Source organism: Callithrix jacchus, chromosome 1, assembly GCF_049354715.1.
Source record: "Callithrix jacchus isolate 240 chromosome 1, calJac240_pri, whole genome shotgun sequence".
Classification (NCBI taxonomy): Eukaryota; Metazoa; Chordata; class Mammalia; order Primates; family Cebidae; genus Callithrix; species Callithrix jacchus.
In genome coordinates, this window is record NC_133502.1 from 190,485,287 (window position 1) to 190,509,359 (window position 24,073).

The 24,073-nt window shown below is 39.0% G+C and overlaps 1 protein-coding gene and 1 pseudogene across 10 annotated transcripts in view; one reads left to right on the top strand and one right to left on the bottom strand.

The window, feature by feature from the left end:
• Positions 1-2,434: 2,434 nt before the first annotated feature.
• Positions 2,435-24,073, bottom strand: part of ENTHD1 (ENTH domain containing 1) — a 131,318-nt gene continuing 109,679 nt past the window's right edge. For all 10 annotated transcript variants that reach the window (XM_035266262.3, XM_035266255.3, XM_078334408.1 and 7 more), the window contains one exon: positions 2,435-3,771. In XM_035266262.3, coding sequence (XP_035122153.3) covers positions 3,065-3,771 — 707 coding nt within the window. In that variant the 3' untranslated portion in view covers positions 2,435-3,064. The remainder of the gene's footprint in view (positions 3,772-24,073) is intronic.
• LOC118146149 (mitochondrial fission regulator 2 pseudogene) lies at positions 9,678-10,717 on the top strand (annotated as a pseudogene).

The following is a 24,073-nucleotide window of genomic DNA, read 5'->3' on the forward strand; positions in this document are numbered from 1 at the left end:
ATAAACAAAATGTGATAGAGCCACACAATGGATATTATTCCGCCACAAAAAGAATGTAAGCTATATGCTAAGTTAAAGAAGTCAAACACAAAAAGCTATGTTCTATGTAATTCCATTTATATGAAATAGCCAAAGTAGGCAGATTCATGGAAACAGACAGTAGATGAGTGGTAGCTGGGAGCTTGGAGGAGGGGGGCATGGGGAGCAGCTACAAATGGGGATGAGGGGCCTTTTTGTGATGGTGAAAATGTTCTGGAATTGGATAATGGTGATGGCTGTGCAACCTTGTGAATACACTAGAAATCACTGAATTACACACTTCAAAAAGGTAAATTTTATGATATGTGAATTACATTTCAACTTTAAAAGCTTTATGGAATGCAGCTATGCATTTAAGCTATTTATAATCTTAAATGTATATATTAAATAATTATTACTAGTTTACTGATAAGAATACTCTCTAGTTTACTTAATATTCTTTTTTTTTTTTTTTTTTTTTTTGACAGGGTCTCACTCTGTCACCCAGGCTGGAGTGCAGTGGTGTGATCACAGCTCACTGCCACCTCAGCCTCCCAGGCCCGAGCAACCCTCCCATCTCATCTTCCTGAGTAGCTGGGACCACAGGCACATGCCACCACACTCAGGTAATTTTCTATTTTTCTGTAGAGACACAGTCTAGCTATGCTGCCCAGGCTGGTCTCAAACTCCTAGGCTTAAGTGATCCTCCCACCTCGGCCTCCTAAAGTGGTGGGATTACAGGCATGAACCACCATGCCCAGCCTAATATTCTTACTAGTAAGAATTCTACACTAGTTTGGTTACTATTTTAATAGTAAAGATATAGTTGAAAATATCTGTAAGAAACATTAACTTATAAAACTACAGGAAATTTTAAAAGAACCAAGTAAAATTCTAGAAATAAAAAATATAATAACCTAATTAAAACCTGATGGGATGATTTGATAATGGACTAGACACAGCTGAAGAGAGAAGTAATTAACTGGAAGGTAAGTTGGATAATCATTACCCTTGATCATGTAGTAAGTATGTTCACTCTAAGTGTTGAGAAGTATCAAAATGTCTGCAACTTACCTTCAGATAGTTCAGTAAAATATGTCTCTCTACATAATGCGTATATAAACATGTTTAGCAACAGAGGGAGATAAAGTGTACATGGCAAAATGTTAACAATTGCTGAATCTGTGTAAAGGGCATGTTTTCAATGTAAAACTGTACAACCTTCGTTTCCAAACACCACACACTATTGTTTAATTCCTACCTGGGTGATGGGTTATTCTCAGTTTCCTTCATTGGTGCTTCAATTTTTTCTTGATCTCTTTGTTATAATGGCATAGGGCTCAGGCCTTCAACTTCTCTCCATGATCATGCTTAGTCCATTGATCATTTCATTTCGTCTTATAGTTTAAACCACCAAATTCCTAACTGCCTGCCTCCATCCCAATCTAGACTCCCTCGAAATCTCAGCTTTCACGTCCAGGTGCCTACTTGGCTATCTAACACATAATTGAAATTAACATATCCAAAAATGAATGTCTCTAAATATTCTCTACTTACAGCCTTCCTCATCTCAGTTGATGGCAATGTCATCTTGAATTTCAGTTGCTCGGTCCAATACTTTGAATCTGTCACTGACTCTTCTTTCTCTTATATATTTTGTCCAATCCATTAGTGAATGCCTGAACTAATAACTTCTCACTCACCCTCACTATGCCCATCCAGCTTTGAGCCGCCATCAGCTCTCATCTGAAGACCTGCAACAGCTTACCTGCCTCACCTCATGTTCTTGTACCACTTCCCCTGCCAAAGCCAGAGCAATCATTTAGAATCAGAGTCACACATTATTTTGTATCCTAAATCCCATCCTAATTTTTATTTCACAGGGTAGAAGCCAAAATCTCTAACAATGGTTTTTAAGAACCTATGCCATCTGTCAGCTTTGCTCCATGACCTTGATCTTGGTCTGCTCTCCCCTTTGCTCACTTCACTCCAGCCACACCAGCCTTCTTGACATTCTTCAACGATGCCAAATTCCTCCAGCTTTAAGGTCTTTTCAGTGACAATTCCCTTTATCTCCTAATTCAGTCTGCCTCGTGAAAACCAGTTTCAATTAGTTTGGGAGCAGGACTCTGGCATTAGTGTATTTTTAAAATGTTTCCTATATCTTCAAAATAATCAGGATCATTTTTGCCTCAAGTCGGTAATTGTTGAAACTGAGTGATGGGCACATGGACCCATTACACTATTCTCCCAGACAAATATAAAACTAAAGGAAAGCTGCTGTGGCGATTCCAGTGTGTAGCAGGGTTGGGTATCACTGGCCTGTAATCCCCAAACTGGATTGTTTTGCCCATAAATAACTGAGACATTCCTATTTGAAAGCCTGTCTTAACAAATTAAAAAGATACACATAAGATGAAAAATATCAAATTTATTTTCTGAAATAGAATAAGAAGTATGCATTTGAATTCACTTTGCAATATACATTGATAATAAAAACACTTGTTTTATGTCCTGCTTCTTTCCATTTAACTCCCAACACTGGCATCTGGAAGAAAAAGATTTCTGGCCCTTGGTTTGCAGAACCTAAAACTTGCAAAAGAACATGTGAAATGTATATCCCAAACTCTATTCTCCTGGGTCACCTTGGAGGCTTAACAAGCTCCATACAGTTGAAAGATAAAGAACTTCTTCCTGTCTCCTTAGCCAAACGCTCCTGAATAGTCATTTACAGTTTGAGGTCTTACCACAATTTTCACTAATGCTTAACCCAATTAAGGTACAGAGCATGAAAGAATGAAATTCTCTTATGTTTCAAATGAACTAATATCTAAATCTGAAATTATTAAAGGTGACATCTTTCCCTTTTAAAAAATAAACCACCCAAATGAAATTATTGGTCTGAAAGATACTTGTTAATAAACCTGAAAAGGAAAAATTAAACCATCCCCCTTTTTGCCATAGTAATACAAATGTATACAATGTTAACTTAAGTCTTGGGGAAGTGGAACCACATGAGCTCCATCAAAAAGAGATACTGCAACAATTAGATTTTATCTGCGCTCCCCTCAGAAGACTGGGGGACCTGTGAAGACTGGCTCATTTGTGAACTATTCAAACTCATGCTCATCAGATGACTATTGATGACACTAAGTTCTTGGATCACTGTGCTCAGATCTTCATGTAATCTAGCTAAAGCACTTTTTATCTCCCTTAGAAGAACACTAATGGAATTCTTTGCTTCAAGTTCCCTGGAGAAGTCTTTGGTTGACTGAAAATCACAACAGGACAGAGCGATGAACTGGTCTACATTTTGGGTGGAAAACTCTCCCCAGTGACTACTAGAAATACGGTCTACCCCACTGGTAGAAAAGCCTCCCCAGTTACTACTAGAAATACGGTCTACACTCCTGGTAGAAAAGCCTCCCCAGTTACTACTAGAAATACGGTCTGCATTTGGGGTGGAAAACTCTCCCTGGTGACTACTAGAAATAGGACTTATATTGTTTTTAGCCAAATCAGAGTTGTTTGGACGAATTCCCAGTAGATTGAGGTTGTCATTTTCCTCTGCCTCAGAAGACACTGGGCCCCTAGAAGCAAAGGAGGGATGCAGCTTGGCCGACTTATCCTTATCTTTAAAGGAGGTAGAAGACATCTGTTGATGCGACAAAGTCCAGAAGGAAGGTCTGGCCAGAATCGGGGATGAGAGATGAGCTGACTTCTCTGGAGAGGCTAAATCAGGAGATGGCATGGCTAAAGGAGAAAAAGGAGATGCTTCCTCAGGCAGTTGAAACTAAAATGAGAGAAAAAGATGTATGCAATGTACAAATGGGAGTAATAGCTGAAATAATTTTATAATGTAAAAGCCTATCTGGAAGGGCTCAACATAAATAAACTGCTTAGAATTTTAAATGTTAACTATTCATACTAAGCTTAAAAAAACCCAAAGCAGGAAATTAAGAACATCTACAGATGTATTATATATCAATAATACCATGGAAATGAAGCTAAAATAGAATTATCAATATTCATCTTGACTCATCTTGACTCAAACCCTGCCCAACATATTTTTACACTAAACTTAATCAGAGAGAGCAGAAAAGTATTAAACCCCATTCTACAGACTGCCAGTATTTTAAGTTGGTATTTAAAGTAGAAAGTCTAAGAAAACTGTAACAGATTCCTTCAACTTTAAAATTTTTTTTCCTGTAGAGATTATTATGGCAAGATGAACTACCCAACTACAAATATCCAAAAGTTAGTGAAATAAATATTTTTCTCTCTATAGTGAAATATAATCAAGACTGAAGTCCAATCCATCTGAGCTCTAGAACACTTTGGCAAATGTATATCATCGTTTTTTTTCTCACCAAGAAACTAAAAGTAAAAAGCATTGTAAAATTTTTTGTTTGTTTCATAAAATTACAGATTTCGTAAAGTTTTTACTTCTTTTCAGGCAAAATCATCTTAAATCTCCCACACTTCATTCTAAATCATTATTTCTCAAACTGTGCTGAGAAACACCGTGTTCCTTCAGATGTTAGAAGATGTTTTGTAGAAAAAGGCTTCAAAGGCTTTGTTGTCAATAAAACTGGGCAATTGCATACTGTGCCTCCAGAAGGAAATTAACAATGTCTATAAGTGCATTTAAAGTTCTGAGAAATCTTTGGTTATTTATTCAAGTGTTTCCCAAGCTTTCTTAAACATGTAACTTTTTTTCTTCTTCTTGGAGCATCTGTTGACATTCACTTATGATATGTGATACAAATTGGTGGAATCCAGTTCTAAACTTTTTGCAACTAACTCTGAACTTGCTACTTTAAAAAAGAAATTCATTGTAAGTCACAGAAGAGGGAAATTGATGCTTACTAAGGAGAACACATGACTTATTTTTCTACTATTTTGTTTTGCTTTACTGTATTCATGTCCCTTCTAAACTAAATTGGACCTCCTGTAAAAACTATGGCCAGGGTAGGTGGTTTCTATTTTTCGGCTTCAAAGTTTTCCATGGCCTATCCCAAGTTCTCAGGAAAAATTCCAATCACAAAACTTTTTTGGGGATGAAATATATTCTCAGCTGATGCAACAGCAGGGACATGAAAAGGAAAGCAGGAACTTCAACAGCACATGGTCAAGAAAAGCCAGGAACACTTAGGAATCTAGGTCAGGCTAATCGAGACATTCTATCTTTGGATTAACAAGATGGAAAGATGGTAGTGGGCATGTTAACGACGACAGCCATGAGAAGAAAACGTTTTGAGAACTTGCATGTCTGAAAATGTCTGTACTCTACTTTTAGGCTTAATCATTCTTTTGGAAGTTTGAAGGCCGCATTTCACTGTTTTCTTGTTTCTAGTATTGCTGCTCAGGGGTGGGAGCCATTCGAATTCTTATCCATTGCATAGAACCTGTTTTTTCTCTGAAGCATCACAGAATTTCTTTTGTTTCAGAGGATTTGGAAGCTTCTCAGTGATGTGCCCTGAAGTGAGATTATTTTCACTTACTGAGGTCAACTCAGTCAGGCAACCTATTTCCTTCAGCCCCAGAACTTTTCACTAAATGATTGAATCACTGCTTTTCTCCTCTGTGTTTTCTCTGTTGTCTCTTTCAGAACCTCTTGTCAGATGTTAGATCTCCTGGGCCGGTCCTGTCGTTTTCCTGCTTTTCTTTCCCTGCCTTTGTCCTTTTGCTTTCCTTCCATGTAGATTTTGTCAATGTTAGCGTTCAGTCCTCTCACTGATTTCTTATATTTCTGCTATTATATTTTTAAATTTCCAAGAGCTTTTTTGGTTTTCAGAAATTCTTTTTGGAACATCTTGTTCTTGTTTCATATACCGGATTCTCGTGTTTCTTTGAGGATAATAATGATATGCTTTTAAAAAGTTTCCCTTTCCCTTCATAGTGTATGTTTCCTCAAAATTGTTTGCCTTTGTTTTTGTTTCAATGTTTCATATTAGAAGTTTTGTTCAGATGTTTGGCACTCCTGTCTGCCTATGTTTAAGAGTGGAGGGTTAAAAAATGGAAAGGAACTTTGAGTGTGTATATGGCACTTGTCAACTTTGAGCTTTAGTGAATAGTCATTTCTTGGGGAACCACTAATGTCAATATCTTTAGTTCTTTCTTCTAGGCCAGCCAGTTGGGTTCTAGGAGAACAGGTGTACTATCTCCTACCTAGAGGGTAAAGGTCTAGCTACCAGGATGCTGGGAGGCCAGCAGCGGGAGGGAGCTGCGGCATTCAACATTTGGTTTACATTTCATCACTTATCCCTGTAGCTTTGGTGACAGTACCCACGCTTGTAATTCTACCTAGCATCTCTAAGTTAGAGACCTTCCATCTGCCCTCTCCAGAAAACAAATCTTCAGACTCTGCCACTGGATGCAGAGGTAGGTGGGTATTCACAGTAACAGTTTACCTGTTTAGCAAAGTGGACAAGTCTAAGGACTTAACTACTTTTCAAATCCCTGTTTTCTTTTTCTTTTTTTAGAGAGGCAACATTGCTCTGTCACTCAGACTGGAGTGCAGTGGTGTGATCATGACTCACTGCAGCCTCCACCTGGCTCAAGCGATCCTTCTGCCTCAACCTTCCTAGAGCTGAGACTACAGGTATGGGCCACCAATCCCTGACTCTTTCCTTTAATTTTTTATAGAAAACAGGTCTTGCCACATTGGCCAGGCTGGTCTCAAACTCCTGGCCTCAAGTGATCCTTGTGCCTCAGCCTCCCAAAGCTGGGATTACCTCTGTGAGCCACTGTGCCCGGCCCCCTCAATTAGTTCTTGTTTCATTCTCTTTGTTTAGCGTAAGATGGAGTAGGTATTATAACCCCACTTTAAAATATGAGGTGAAGGAATCTGAAAGACGCTAAAAATCTTTCCCAAGACTACAAGGCTTGCTAGAAAAGGGCAAAGATGGGATTCAAATTCAAGTTTCTCTGATGTCAAAGAATTAGATCATAATTCTATACTTCCATACAATTCTATTACATTAGAATTATTTTTACTGTGTTAATAGAATTACATTAAATTTTGAGTACAAAATTTAGAAGGCAGGTAACCAGGGCAGCGAGGGGACTTGACATCTTATCTATAAGAAATGGTTGATGGATAGGCTAATCTTTACCCAAAAAGAGATGGTAGAAGGATAAGAGGCTATATCTAATTATTTGAAGACAATCAGAAAACCTTAATAATAATACCTTCCATTACTCATAGTTTGCATGATCTAGAACTGGGATCAACAGGTAAAACTTATAGAAAACAGATTTTAGCTCAGTTAATAAAGTACTTCCTCATTGTCATGGTTCTTCGCACATGAGAAGGACCGTGGTGAGTGACGCTCAGAGCTCAGGCACAGCCTGAATAACCATTTGGTAGGGATATTTGAGGCAAGATCAGTGCAACACTTTACAGAACTATCTATTCTTGCTGAGATTCTAGGACCCGGCCTGGCACGCTGGCTCACATCTATAATCCCAGCACTTTGGGAGGTCGAGTGGGAGGATGGCTTGGGCCCAGGAATTTGAAACCAGCCTGGACAACATGGTGAAAACCCTTCTCTACAAAAAGTATAAAAATCAGTTGGGCATGGTGGTCTGTACCTTTGGTCCCAGCTACTTGGGAGGCTGAAGTGGGAGGATCACCTGAGCCTGGGAGTTTGAGGATGCAGCGAACCGTGGTCATGCTGGGAGGGGAATCCAAGCTAGGTAAAAGGACAAGACCCTTTTTCCAAAAACGATGGTAGGACTCAAAACAGATCTGTTAAAGTACTAAGAAAATACTCTAGAAATCAAATTTGAGTTCCCTCTAGTGAGAAAGAATGATATAATAAGAAACATTTTCAGTAGACCAAGAGGAAAATAATATTTGAGTCAAATATTAATATCTTTTTTTTTTTTTTTGCAATGGAGTTTCGCTCGTTACCCAGGCTGGAGGGCAATGGCGCAATCTCGGCTCACTGCAACTTCCGCCTCCTGGGTTCAGGCAATTCTCCTGCCTCAGCCTCCTGAGTAGCTGGGATTACAGGCACGTGCCACCATGCCCAGCTAATTTTTGTATTTTTAGTAGAGACGGGGTTTCACCATGTTGACCAGGATGGTCTCGATCTCTTGACCTCGTGATCCACCCGCCTCAGCCCCCCAAAGTCCTGGGATTACAGGCGTGAGCCACTGCGCTCGGCAAGTCAAATATTAATATCATGCTATCTTATATACAGATATGCAGTTATGTTAGTCACATATATACGCTGTGACTGAAAAACCTGATGCCAGTGGTTCTCAAAATGTGACTGCAGTAGCGTCATCTGGGGATTTGCCCGTAACAAAGTTCTTGGGTCCCAGATCTACTAAATCAGAAACTGGGGCATTGGGCCCAGAAGATGAAGTTGTAACATGCTGCCAGTGTTTCTGAGGCAGGCTGAAGTTTGAGACCCACCGCTTTCTACTGTTTAGCCACTTTTCTTTCTTACAAGCAGCCTTGTAACTACAACTGCTGACGAAATTGCTTATCATTGTTTACAGTTTTGCAGCTTTGATTCATAGGCTACATGATGCTCTTGCTTATAAAAAGCCACTTCATCTATAATTGCCGCATAGCAATTTACTTTTGTTTTCAAACACTCCGCAGCTGTACACACACTTGAAGCTGCTCTTCAGGGTGCATCCCCACTGCCCATTTAGTTCTCCTGCCCAGGCTCGCTACAGAAGTTATTTGGGTCTCTTGTTAACACTCACACAGTCTACTCAGCAGAGCTGAAATAAGCTACAATAAATCGCTGTATTTTAAAATCTCCTTGTGTGATATATGCACAGCAATTAATGTTGGGCTTGCTTGAAGACAGCACTGATAAAATTATTCCAAATGATGATGTGTTCACTTTAACTTATTATACTCGTAAATAATCGTGGTATTAAAACTTTCCATTTTAAGAGCATTTAGAACTGTGTTGCAAAAATAAAATGACAAATTTCTAGAAATAATTAAAAACTCTGAGTTAGAAATATAAATCTTTCTGTAAGCAGAAGGTCTTTGGTCAACTAAACACTTTAAATAGTTGACTGTAAAACAGAAGTTTTTGTCATTCTCCAATTCACCTCTTTCAGTCCTCCTAGCTGATACTCAGTGGCTGTCAGGTTAACTATACACAAATTAAAATACTGTGATTTTGTTCCATGGTTAAAAATGTAACACAGAGTGGTCCTGTCCTTGGGACCACTGATAGGTTGGCTGGGCACAGGAGAAGGCAACCATGCCTCCTACAGAGTTACATTGGCTGAGCAGAGTTGTCCAGGGATGGTACCGGGTTGACCTCACACCCCTCAGTGAGGGCGTCAATACTGCCTGTGGTATGCAAGCCAAGGTGTGCGAGTAGACACCAGGTCGATGTCTGCGTGCTCCTGGACCAGGACCAGTGCCTCTTCCTGTGAGGAGGATTCCCAGACGGGATTCACAATGCCCTCCACTTGACATTCCGGTAGTTACCAGAAGGCCAGCTTCAGAGAAAGGTACCAAGAAATTGATGACGCTTCCTTGAACTGGCTTCTGTATTTGCTTCATCAGTGTCTCTTAGAGCCAATATTCTGGTGTTCCTATAGATCAGGTTTTGCTGATTTGGGAAAATAAAGACTATGGATCAACTAGGAATACTGTTCATATTATTGAGAAAATGCTTCTGTTAGAACCTTCTTGAAGGCACAATTTTGAGTTGATCCAGTTCTTGAACTCTGTAGACTCTGATAACTGTGGATCTATTGTTCCATCTTTTGCTGACATTTTGTGTGTGGCAAATGTTGAGGAAGGCAGTTATCTCAGATTTCAAAACAGTATATGGGAAAGTGAAGAGAAAATGGAATGTGTCCATCCTTCGCACCTAGTTTGGGGTCCACTGTCATCTGCTCTATGACATAAACCAGTGAAAAATGATCTGCCTGTAAATGAAGCTGCAATTAAAAAAATAGTTGCCCTTGAAGATGAGCTATTTTTCACTCTCAGATTGCTGCAACTGTGGAAATGCAGGAACTGAAAACAGCATAAATTCTAGCTCCTTTGGCTTGAATGATGGGCCCATTCGTTGGGACAAATGCCATCATCAGGGGCTCTTCAGCTGAGTGGGGAGCCAGATCAGTTTCCAAGTTCAGTGCTTTCTTCTCCTCTTTCACCACCACTTCCTCCTCAGTTTTCTTCTCTCCATTTTCTAAGTTTTCTTCCCATACAACTAGGATCTAATAATATTTGTGACTCAGATAATCCAGCTACTGAAATGAACAAATAGCACCCAGGTGCCAGTATAGTCATCATTCCAAAAGCTACAGAAATAAAGATATTCCAAACATGTTGGATGTTCTAGAGGACATAAAGAAAGTTCAGCTTTGTGCAACTGAACAGTCACCTGGTGGCAGACCCATTCATAAGAGGAAAAGAAAAAATTCACATTGGGATTCGGTGTCTTTAACATCTCATGCACTTACACAGAAATTTGCATTTCAAGAAGATGATTCATTTGAGAAAATAGATCTTAGGAGCCTTCTCCATTTTCTTGTCCAGAAACTTCAATGTTTGGACATCATATTTCTCAGTCAGAAAAACAGTGAACTGAGGAAGAACTGATAAACACAAAGGCTGTTGACCAAGGTATCAGCAACAAAAGCTGTGTCTACACTTAGAAGGAGAGACTGCAGAAATATGTCAGCCTGTCATCCACTACATTTCAAAGGATCTTCTCTTCTGTTAAATGAAGTTAAAGTCTGCATACTGCAATGTATTAGTGGAGAGGTCTGAAGAACCTTGACTCATAAGACTTGTCTCTGGTTTTGGAAGATCCAGCAATTAACCGGCTACTGATAATAATTAGATGTATGGATTTTTTTCTTGCATGTTAATATCATTGAAAGCTGAACACACACTTTGAATAATTTTTCTAAGCAATTATGAATTCCTAAGGAGTCATAGGCTTAAAAGCCTTTGAATCTTTTTTTTGTTGGTTTTGTTTTGGAGACAGTCTTGCTCTGTCGCCAAGGCTGGAGTGCAGTGGCGGGATCTCGGCTCACTGCAAACTCCTCCTCCTGGGCTCAAGCAATTCTGCCTCAGCCTCTAGAGTAGCTGGGACTATATGGGTGCATGCTGCCAACCCTGGCTAATTTTTTGTATTTTTAGTAGAGATGGAGTTTCACCAGTTGTTGTGTTGTCCAGGCTGGTCTCAAACTCCTGAGCTTAGGCAATCTGCCTGCCTCGGCCTTCCAAAATGTTAGGATTACAGGCATGAGCCACTGTGCCCGGCCGAATCTTTTGAAAATTGGGACTGATCAGGTTTACTTGGCCTCTGGCAATTTGGAGATTTTCAAAGAGGATAAAATTAACTTTTTTCTTAAGATAGACATAGTTTGAATCACATAGGTTGAGTCTTCTAAAACTTCTTGCTGAGAAAATAAATTATTTGTAGAAACTGATGTGGCTGTTCAATGTTAAAAGTTTTAAAGAATCTTGACAGGTTTTGCGCATACTTGCTATGTAAATGTGTATGCCTGTCATTTTGTTTCCTCTGTTCTTTATACTCTGTTCCTTTGTAGAGTGTGTAATACATGAGTCTTAAAAAAATAAAAATGTAACATTTTACACTAATGTCTGTAGCAGAATTATTTGTAATTGCCAAAAAGTACATCTATTTCTCTCTCTCTTCTATAGAAATGTTTCACTAGGGGCCGGGTGCAGTGGCTCAAGCCTGTAATCCCAGCACTTTGGGAGGCCGAGGCGGGTGGATCACGAGGTCAAGATATCAACACCATCCTGGTCAACATGGTGAAACCCCGTCTCTACTAAAAATACAAAAAATTAGCTGGGCATGGTGGCACGTGCCTGTAATCCCAGCTACTCAGGAGGCTGAGGCAGGAGAATTGCCTGAACCCAGGAGGCAGAGGTTGCAGTGAGCCGAGATTGCACCATTGCACTCCAGCCTGGGCAAAAGGTGAAACTCCGTCTCAAAAAAAAAAAAAAAAAAGTTTCTCTCTTCTATATATAGAGAGAGAAATAGATATACTTTTTGGTATACTATATAATATTTCTATCTGATCTATACCTATATCTTGTTACAATGGGATTAACCATAAAAAGGAATGGAGTACATCATGAACGTTACACGGAATATGTTACAACATGAATGAATCTTGAAAATAACTTAAGTGAAATAAGCCAAACACAAAAGGCCACATATTTCATGATTCCGTTTATACGAAATGTCTAGAATCGGCAAATACATAGAGACAGCAAGATCTGTGGCTGATGGGAATTAGAAGGAGAAATGGGGAGTGGACTGCTAATGAGTATAGGATTTTCAGCAGGTGATGAAAGTGTTTCTAATTAGTGATGATGGTTGCACAACGCTGAGAGTATACTAAAAGCTCCAAAATCATACATTTTAAAAGGATGCATTTTATGGTATATTAATTAGATCTCAAATTTTTAAAAGTGTAACATTTGGAAATTTAATGTCGTTATAAATATGCTACATAAAATAACAGATTTAGGAAACCTCTTAATTGCTTATGCTAAATTTTTATTGGGAAAATTGGATTAAAGAATTATCTCACTTATAAAGTATAAACTTGGTTCACTAAGTTTTGAAAATCAAAAAGGTGTGGTTTTTGGCCTGTGAAACACAGGCAGGAGCTGTATCCTGGAAGAGTTGCTGGGGCTGCCTCCCTGGAGGGGTGAGGAAGGCTGCCTTCAACTCTACTCTGCATGGTGCTTCTGAGCCAGCCTGATCAGTAACTCAGGCTTTGCCAAGACACTTTGCAGAACTGTTTTCTACCATTTTTCTCAGTTTCTGCCTCTGAAGTCTTCTATAGACAAGAAGGAAATGTGCATGATTAATGGATCATGTGTGTGTGTCTGTGACGTTTGGTTTCTTTCACTATTAAAGGTGAAGTGAAAAACAGCGATCTAGAATAAGTGGGTGAAGGTCATGGTAAAAAGCCAATTAGAAGGCCGGGCGCGGTGGCTCACGCCTGTAATCCCAGCACTTTGGGAGGCCGAGGCGGGTGGATCACGAGGTCAAGAGATCGAGACCATTCTGGTCAACGTGGTGAAACCCCCGTCTCTATTAAAAGTACAAAAAATTAGCTGGGCATGGTGGCGCGTACCTGTAATCCCAGCTACTCAGGAGGCTGAGGCAGGAGAATTGCCTGAACCCAGGAGGTGGAGGTTGTGGTGAGCCGAGATCGTGCCATTGCACTCCAGCCTGGGTAACAAGAGCGAAACTTCGTCTCAAAAAAAAAAAAAAAAAAAAAAAGCCAATTAGATTGGAAAAAAGGATGAAGCCAGTGACAGTGTCTACTTCTATCCAATATGAGAAAGTGCAGAACACTGATTTTTTTCCTCCAAAATAATTAGCCAAGTCCAGTGTAGTCGAACACACTTATATAACCGTGGCTTATGAGAATATAAGGAAGGCTGTCTGCTACCATTTCTAGCTTCTAAGAATCTGCTAGTTTCCTCCCCCTTTTTGGTGTACATGATCAAATATCTAATCACTTAAAAGAATAGTTTGAGCTACAGATAAATAACTTAAAATTTAAACTGAGGGGAAGAAATGAGCTCTGCTAGGAACAGTCATTTATTATCAAAAGATCAAATAAGGTTGCAGCAGCGAATATGTCCCTCTCATTTGGTACCAATATTAAGGTGTATTAGGTGGCTGCCTTAGCTTACCTGAGAGTTGAGATCCACTAAAATATGAGCGTGCAAGAATTTTTTAATTTTCCTAACTCATTATCTCCAAAGACTTTATAAAGCCAGATCTGGACCCTTCATATAAACAAATACTTCTTAAAACTGGAACAGACACTGTCTTCTCTATTCTCTATCACCCTGAGTGATGCCAGTGTCCATGGAGATTAGCCATCCATTCTGGCCTCATCGTTTCTTGAATTCCTCATAATGACCTTCAGCCAATGCTCTGAGTAGTGCCTAGAACATGTCATCCCTCAGGACTGCCCTCCTCTGAAACCTGTTTTCCAGAATTACTTTTCTTCTCCCTTACTTCCAGCTCTCCCATCCTTTCTAACACACTGATACCTTGACCTTGCTGAGAGAACAGATGCAAAGAAAATCCTATTTTCTCCCACTCTATTAGTGCCTGCCTGGCTTTGCCTCCTTTCTTAACCAGTCTAGATGCGCATTGTCCATCCCTTCAGCCACTTTCTTACCACTTCCTTGCTGCCATGTATTCTGCCTTACCTGCTAGCTTGTAATGAAATCAGCAAACCATTTTTGCAAAGGACTAGATAGCAAATATTTTGGGCTTTGTGGGACAGATAGTCTCTGTGGCAACTATTCCACTCTGCCAGTTGCAGCACAAAAGCAGCAAATTAGCATGGTTGTATTCTAATAAAACTTTATTTACCAAACAGGCAGTGAGCCAGATTTGGCCCAGAGGCTGTGGTTTGCCACCCACTGCCCTAATCCTATTTTGATGTAAATATCCACCATTTTCATTTCTGTGCCAGGCTGCTCCGTCCCACTGGAGAAAAGCTGAGGGCTGCACACACTAGGGTGGCACCGAGCACTGCTCTCCGGGGTCTCAGCACCTCCTTCCATTCTCTACTGTGTCTGTTCTAAACGTAACCATTCTCTTCATGGTCCCTCAACCACTCCACATCCCTCAGGCTTGGCAGGTGATCTCTGATGAGAAGAAACCGAAGCCAATACTTAACAGTGTGTGGCACACAAAGGCTCAATGCATCTGGTTTGTTAAGAACAACAAACCCTTCCCTCACATCTGACACATCCTTTCTCCTCCCTCCTTATAGGCCCTCCAGATGGGGTGAGTCTCTTTCTTTGTGGATTCTTGACTCATTCACCTCTCTCAGATCATAATCCACCTAAGACTCCTGGCTACGTCCCTCTACCTCATCCTCTGTTGTCTAACTTCTCTCACCTGCTTTCCTACAACAGCTTTTGAAGTGTTCCTCACCTCCAGTTTTACCTGCCAGCTCAACATGACACACTCCTAAAACAAGGTGTGTAAGGTCATTAGCCTTGCTTAAGACCTTTAGTGACCTGCACTGTCTTCAAATTAAAGTCCGGATTTCTTAACCTGGCACACATGGCTCCTATCATCTGTCTGGCTTAATTTTCCAGGGTTTTCTTCCACTGCTTCTTCATGCACACTTTCCCGTTCTGCCTTTAGTTCACTTATTAAATACTGAATATGGCCTATGTGCAAGCTACTGTGTTTGGTACTAGGGATGCAATAACAAACAGGGCAGACCTGATCTCTTCTCTCATGAAGATGACATTTCAGTTGGGAAGAAACAGTGATACATTAAACAGCTTAGTACATATGCAGTCAACTGGAATGACAGTGTGCTGAGGATAATTAGAGGGTACTGAGATAGCATACAGTTAGGGGATCTGAAATACCCTAGGAGGTCAGGAAATCTTAAGTGATATTTGAGCTGACCTCTGAAGGATGGGTAGGAGTGAACTAGGGGAAGGGGTGGGCCTGGAGTGTTCTGGTCAGAGGGAACAACCATGGTGAAGCAAGATGCTTAATCTGACTAACTGAGACAATATCAGGCTGGTAAGAGAGGCAGAAGCTAGGCTGCCCAGGGCTTTAGGAGCATGGTGATGAGTCCACTGTTTAAGTCGGGGAGGACTATTGATCAAACTACTCCGGCTGCCTGACGGAAAACAGACGGGAGCTCCCCGGAATCTCTTCGCTTGGTTACAACTCCGTGATTCCTTTGCTTGGAATGCCCTTTCTGGAAGGATAGGGGCTTACTTGTTCCTGAGAAGGAGAAATTCTTGGGTGCTTTTGGAAACAACTAGAGAGGATTTTGAGGGTTAGGAGGGAACTAAGTGTCTACAGTTCTACAGGGGGAATTAAAAATATGTACACTTGAATAATAATAGCAAATTTTATACACTTACCCTATCACCAGGTCATACTCTAAGCACTTTGCATTTGTAAATTTGTTAAATCCCTACAATAGCTCAGTGTGGTAGTTCCATCATTATCTTTGTCCTGTAGGTGAAGATACTGACCCGCAGGAGATCTGGTGTCATCTAAGGTTGCATATTTAGTGGTTGGGCTGGGATTATGAGACCCCAGGCAGTCTCACTCCAGGGCCTGCGCTATCAGCAACTGTGCTATTCATCCAAGTAGGAGCCTAACTTGACTTTACGGTGAGGTTTAAAGGGACATTTGATTTATGCTCCAATCTCCCTCTAGGACTGGGAGCTTTGCCATGGTCTCCTATCAGGCTCATGCTGCCACTTCTGAGGAACTAGGTAACTTTCAAATTGTGGCCCTCGGTCATGGACCCAAGCCACTTCTAAGCAATTTTGAAATAATTTGGCCTTAATTTATCAACAGAGAAATACTGAATTTCACCCTATTAAGAAGAATTTGTTAAATGTTGTTAAACCTATATCTGTCTGTCTGTCTGTCTGTCTGTCTGTCTGTCTCTCTCTCTCTCTCTCTCTCTCTGTCTCTCTCTCTCTCACACACACACACACACACACATTTTTTCAGACGGAATCTTGCTCTGTTGCCCAGGCTAAAGTGTAGTGGCATGATCTGGGCTTACAACAACCTCTGCCTCCCAGGTTCAAGTAATTCTCCTGCCTCAGCCTCCTGAGTAGCTGGAATTACAGGTACATCACCATGCCTGGCTAATTTTTTTTATTTTTAGTAGACACAAGATTTCACCATATTGGCCAGGCTGGTCTTGAATTTCTGACCTCAAGTAATCCACCTTCCTTGGCCTCTCAAAGTGCTGAGATTATAGGTGTGAGCCACTGTGCCTGGCCACACACACATATATTAAAAAAAAAAAAAACAATGTTAAAATATTATAATTAAGAATTTAATAAGCAATTAAATAAGCAAGTTAAGTACCACAGCAATGATTGGAAGAAAATATTACTCCATTATTCAAACAATCACCCTACCTGATGGTTAAGAAATTTCAGAAGGTCAATATTTCAAATTTATAAAAGCCTCAAAGTATTTATAAAAATGATACAAAATAGATGACTATAGAGACAATATCACACTATTTGATTACTATAGCTTTACAATAAAACTTAGGTAGTGGGAGTCCTCCAACTTTGTTCTTTTACTCTCAGGATTGTTTTGGCTACTCTAGATACTTTGTATTTCCTTTTAAATCTAAGATTCAGCTTGTCAATTTCTACCAAAAAAAAAAAAAAAAAAAAAAAAGCCTTCTGGGACTGCATTAAATCTGCAGAGCTATTTGGAGAAAAATTACATCTTAACAATACTGAGTCTTCCAATCTGTAAACATTGTATATCTTTTCAATTTAGTTTGGTCTTTAATTGCTCTCAGAAATGTTTCATAGTTTTCACTGTGGAGGTCTTCTTACATGCCTTTTGTTAAGTATGTTGTTTTTTTAGAATGCTACTGTAAATGATACTGTTTTAATTTCAATTTTCAATTGGTTATTATTGATTGCTTTTTTGAGACAGTGTCTCACTCTTGCCCAGGCTGGAATGCAGTGGTACAATCATAGCTCAACACAGCTTTGAACTCCTGGGCTCAAGTGATCCTCCCTCCTCAGCCTCCCAAGGTGCTGGGACCACAGGCGTGCACCACCATGCCAGGCTAAAAAATAAATAAATAAATAAAATTTAAAAGTTTTCAGCCAGGTGCAGTGGCTCACACTTGCAATCCCAACACTTTGGGAGGCTGAGGAGGGTAGATCACTTGAAGTCAGGAGTTCAAGAACAGCCTGGTCAACATGATGAAACCCTGGCTCTACTGAAAATACAAAACTTAGCTGGGCATGGTGGCACACACCTGTAATCCCAGCTACTCAGGAGGCTGAGGCAGGAGAATTGCTTGAATCCAGAAGGTGGAAGTTACAATGAGCCGAGATCACTCCTACTTCACTCCAGCTTGGGTGACAGAGCAAGACTCCATCAATCAATCAATCAATCAGTCAATTTAAAAGCAGGAACAGGGTCTCCCTATGTTGCTGATGTGGTTTGACTCTGTGTCCCCACCCAAATCTCATCTCTAATTGTAATCCCCACATGTCAAGAGAGGGAGGTGATTGGATCATGGGGGTGGTTTCCCCCATGCTGATTTCATGATAGTGAGTGAATTCTCATGAGATATGATGATTTTATGAGTGTTTGACAGTTCCTCTTTCACACACACATTCTCCTGCCATCTTGTGAAAAATGTGCATGCTTCTCCTTACACCATGATTCTAAGTTTTCTGAGGCCTCCCTAGCCATGCAGAACTGTGAGTCAATTAAAATTCTTTCCTTTATAGATACCCAGTCATGGTTATTTCGTTTTAGCTGTGTGAAAATGGACCAATACAGCTGCCCAGGTTGGGACAATACATTTTTGATGCTAACTTTGTACCCTGAAATCTTGCTAAACTCCCTACTTTTTGATAGATTCTTTGAGATCTTCCACACACATAATCATATCATCTTTGAATCAAAACATTTTATTACTTCCTTTCCAATACATATACCTTTTATTTCTTTTTCTCGCCTAACTGCACTGCCTGGGACCTCTAATACAGTGTTGAAAAAAAGCGGTGACAGCAGACATTCTCTCTTTGTTGTTGATCTGAGTGGCAAAACATTCAGTCTTTTATCATTAATTATGTCAGCAGTACATATTAGGGCTTTAAAAAATATTTATTTATTTTGGAGATGGGGTCTTGCTCTGTTGCCCAGGCTGGGATGCAGTGGGGCAATCATAGCTCTCTGCAGCCTCAAAATCCTGAGCTCAAGTGACCTTCCTACCTCAGCCTCCAGAAAAGCTGGCATTATAGGTGCATGCCACCATTCCTGGCTAATGTTTTAAATTTTTTGTAGAGACAGGATTTTGCCATGTTGACCAGTCTGATCTTGAACTCCTGGCCTCAACTGATCCTCCTGCCTTGGTCTCCCAAAGTGCTGGGATTACAGGTGTAAGCCACCACATCTGGCCTACAAAATATACCCTTTAAAAAAATATACCCTTTATCAGCTTGAGGGAAGTTCCCTCTTATTCATAGTTTGCTTAAATTTTTTAAAAAGCATAAATGAGTGTAGAATTTTGCCAAATGCTTTACCACATGAATCAAGACAATTATATCATTTTCATCTTATTCTGTTAATATGGTAGATTACAGTTACATATTTTCAAATGTCAAACCAACCTTATAATTCCAGGAAAAATCCCACTTGGTCATGATGTATTATTCATTTTATATGTTGCTGGATTTGATTTGCTAATGTTTTATTAGGGATTTCTACATTTGTGTAAATCTTTGAAGAATATTGGTCTATAATTTTCTTGTAATGTCTTTGTCACATTTTGGCCCTATACTAGCCTCATAAAATGAGTTGGGTAGTCCTTCTTCTACTTTCTGAAAAAATTGGCATATGATTATCATTTCTTCTTTCTTAGAATTCACTAGTAAGACTAGAGGGAACTGAAGTTTCTCTGTGATGTGTTTTTGAGAGGAAGGGGTGGGGAGAGAGAGAGAGAGAGAAAGAGAGAGAGAGAGAGAGAGAGAGAGAGAGAGAGAGAGAGAGTGTGTGTGTGTGTACATCTTTTTCCCCAGCTTATTTGACAAACACAAAGGTCTTCTAAGGTCCGTTTTAGCCAGTTGTCTCACCCATTTCAACTAAGCCATCAAATCTGTTGCCATAGCGTTGTTCATAATATGCTCTCACAATCTTTTGGTATCTGCAGGATTTTTAGTTATATACTACCTTTAATTCTTAGACTTAGTAATTTGTAATTATCTTTTTTTGATCAGTCTTAATAGGGGTTTATAAATGTTAACTTTTTAAAGAGTCACCTTTCATCTGTTTCTATTTCATTTATTCCTATTTTTTGTTGCTTACTTTTACTAACTTTAAGTCTAATTTCTTCCTTTTTTCCAAGCATCTTAAGTTAGCATCTTGTATCACTGATTTTTAAGGCATTCTCCATTTCTTATATAAGCATCTAAAGCTATAATTTTCCCTCTAGCAATTTCCTGCTAGTTTTGCTGCATCTCACATTTTTTATTTTCATTATCATTGATTGAAATATTTTCTCATTTCTCTTCAGATATCTTCTTTGATTCATAGATTATTTAGAAGTGTATTGCTAAATTTCTAAATATTTGGGGTTATTCTATGTATTTCATTGTTATCAATTTCTAATTTAATTCTATTGTGGCCAGAAACCATGCTTTTTCAAGATTTCAATCTTTTGAAATTTATTGTTACTTTTTGTTTTCATACCACACTTTATTTCAAAATGCTTTTTGTTTTTAATGATGCAGTATATGTTCTTTCTTGGTGAATGTTCATTTTGCACTTGAAAAAGAATGTTTAAAAAAACAGAAAAAGAATGTATTCTACACTGGTTGGATGTTGTGATTTAGAGATTTCAAGTAAGTTAAGGTTTTTGAATAGTTATTCATATTTTCCACATACTTATGGATTTTTATGCCTAGTTCTGTCAATCGCTGAGAATAATAAAATCTCAAATTATGACTATGGATTTGCGTAATTTCTCCCTGTAATTCTGTCAGTTTTTGCTTCATGTATTTTTGAAGTTCTTTTATTAGGTACATACACACTTTTAGTTGCCATATATCCCTTTTTTAGTTGCTATATATCCCTCCTGTACTGGCCTATGTATCAATATGAAATGCCCTCTTTAGTAATAATCCTTGTCTTGAAGTCAGTTTTGTCTGATATTAATATAGCCACCTTATGCTTCTTGCATAGTACATATTTTTAATGGCTTTACTTCTAATCAATTTATGTCTTTGTATTTAAAGCACTTCCCTAATAAATAGCATGTAATTGAGTCTTGCTTTTCTATCCAATCTAAAGTCTCTTCCTTTTAGTTGCAAAGTTTATTCCACTCCCATTTAACGTAATTATTGAAATGGTTGGAGTCAGGTCTTCTATTTTGCTATCTGCCTTCTATTTGTCTGTTTCTGTCCCTCTTTTCCGTTCTTTTGTGTTGATCGAATATATTTTTAGTATTCCATATTAATTCCTCAACAGGGCTTTGGCTATACCACTTTCCTTTTTACAAGTGTAATTAAATTTATGCATGCTTAACTTATTATGAGTTAATTATAGTTAATATTGTACTATTTTATGTAAAATATAGAAATCTTTCAGTGGTATAATTCCATTAACTCTCCATTTTTGGTGCTATATTGTACTATATATCTACATATGTTTCAAGCCCCAAAATATAGTATAAGTTTTGCTTTAAATAGTTACATGTCCTTTTTAATTGAAAGAAAAGATACACATAGTATTTTATATTTATCCACATATTTACCATTTCCAGTGTTCATCATTCTTTTCTGTAGAGTCAAGTAACTACTGTAATTTCTCATTAGGCTGAAAATATTCCTTCAGTGTTTCTTGTAGTATGGATTTCCTGACGATCAGTTTTTATTCACTTGAATCAAGTCCTGTTTTCATCTTTATTTTTTTGGTTCTGCTAGATACAGAGTTCTGGGTTAATAGGTTTTGCCTTTTAACACTTACAAGATGACTTTTCATTGTCTTGTGATACACACTGCTTATGATAAAAAATCAGGTGTCATTTATATTCTTGGTCCTCTGCATGTAATATGATAATGTTTCTTGCTGCTTCAAGATTTTATCTCTGGAATTCAGCTGTCCAACTATAATGCATCCAGACATGTTTGTTAAACTTAATTCTGTTTGAAATTCATTGAGCATTTTGGATCTGAAAGTTTATTTCTTTCACACATTTGGGAAGATATGGGCATTAACTCTTCAAATAATTTTTTTCTGACCCTCTGTCTTTTCCTCACCTTTTGGAACTCCAATTACATCAGTGTCAGAGTGCTTGACACTGTCTCACAAGACGGAGTCTCTCTGTTTTTTTTTTCGTTAATCTTTTCCTTTCCATTTTCAGATTAGATTATTTCTATTGATCTATTTTCAAATTCACTTGCTCTCTTTCATTTTTAATCTTCTGCTAATCCCTTCCAGTAAAATTTTCATTCAATTTTTTATCTTTCAGCTTGAGAACTTCCATTTAATTCCTTTTTACAGTTATTTGTCTGCTGAGATGCTCCTTTCTATTCAAAGTGCTCATTGAGAGTACTTTAAGTTCTTAAATGGATTTATAATAACTGCTTTAAAAAAATCTGTCTGCTAATTGCAACATCTGGGTCATCTAAGGGTCAGTTTCTACTGACTCTTAATATCTTCATACGGCTTCTATCTCCCTATTTCTTCACATGCCTAGTGATTTTTAAAATTTTATACTGGACATTTGGATGATACATTGTAAAGTGTCTGTATTCTGTGATACTCCTCTAAAGAGTGCTGAATTTTGTTCTGTCTGGAAGATAACTTGCCTGGCCTCTTCAAACTGTCAGCCTTCCAGTAAGCAGAAACTGAAGTCTCATCTCAGTTCTTTTGGCTTCCAGTAGGATTTTTTTTTTTTTTCTGGTCAGACTCACTGAGGTTCCCCTATATGTATAGTTCAGTGGTCAGTCAAGAATTTGGGAATCGTTTATACACAAATAATGAGGTCTGCCCCTTCTGAGTCTCCTTCTCTTTTAAGATTTCATTCATAACTTTCCCACTTCCCTGCCAGACTAAACTCTCTTTTGACATTCAGGATATAAGGACTGAGAAGTACCCTCAGAATCTTAATTTCAGCTACTGTATTTTTCAGCTCTACAATTTTTATTTGATTTTTTTTTGCGGGGGGACAGGATCTCACTCTGTCATCCAGGCTAAAGTGTAGTGGCATGATAATGGCTCACCGTAGCCTCAACTTCCTGGGCTCAAGTGATCCTTCTGCCTCAGCCTCCAGGGTTGCTAGGACTATAGGCATATGCTACCACATCTGGCTTTTTTTTTGGGCGGGGGAGGTGGGCTCTCCCTATGTTGCCCAGGCTTATCTTGAACTCCTAGCCTCAAAGCAATCTCCCTGCCTTAGCCTCCCAAAGTGCTGGGATTATAGGCATGAGTCACTGTGCCCAGTCCATTTGATTTTTAAAACAGATACTAGTATTCTGGTGAAATTTTTCATCTTTCCTGTCTTCTTGATCATATTAACCATAATTTTAAAGTACCTATTTTATACATTCAGAATCTAGATTATTGGAGATCTGTTTCCGTTGTCTACTTTTCCCCTGTATTTCTGGCCAGTTTTTCATTTCCTAGTATGCCTGGTAACTTTTTGTTGAAAGCCAAAATATTTTATAAAAAATTTTAAGAATTCTCAAGAAAGGATTTAATTGTCTTCTAGAAGGCAGATGGAATACAAATCAATCACTTTGCTCTAGGCAAAATAGGTTTTATTAATAGTATTTGTGAGGGCTGTTCAACTTCTGGTTTGTCCTTATTCCTAGAGTACAGTTCTGAGGCCTATAGTACAGCCTATCAGGGGTACCAGTGGAAAGCCTCAAGTGATCACCACGGATCCTACAATTTACCAAATCCTGAACTCCGACGTTTGTTTCCTTGTCTGCTTAGCTCACTGGCCTCTTATAAGCTGCTTCTCATTTAGTTTCTTGGCATCTCATCCTGAACGCATGCAACTTAGCAGTAAGCAAATGTGTCAGTAAGAAATGACAGAAAGACTTTCCCTCCCTCTGGAATACGGGCCCTTCAAGTCCCTGGCACCTCGAAAACCCCAAACTCCTACCTGTCTCCCAAGCTCAGTGACTGGAAAGCCCAGACCTCTGATTTCTCTTCAGCTTCTATTACATTGCTCTGTGAATAAGCAGATGACTCAAGCGGGGGAAGACTCAGGTGAATGAGGCACTCATCTCAATTGTCTTCCCCCTGGGATCTTAACCTTAGTATGTTTTTTCTACTTGGTTGTTTGATGATGACTTCAAACCAGATTTAATACTTATTTTTGATGGTAGAATTAGACCAATTCTATCTATTACAAGCCAACACAAAAGTTCTCTGTGTTAACCAGTTTTCAAGGAACTTCTTGCTAAATTTTAAGTGTGCCTGGTATACTCACAGGGACCAAAAAATATTTTCAATGATCATTTTGTGGTATTCATGAAAGA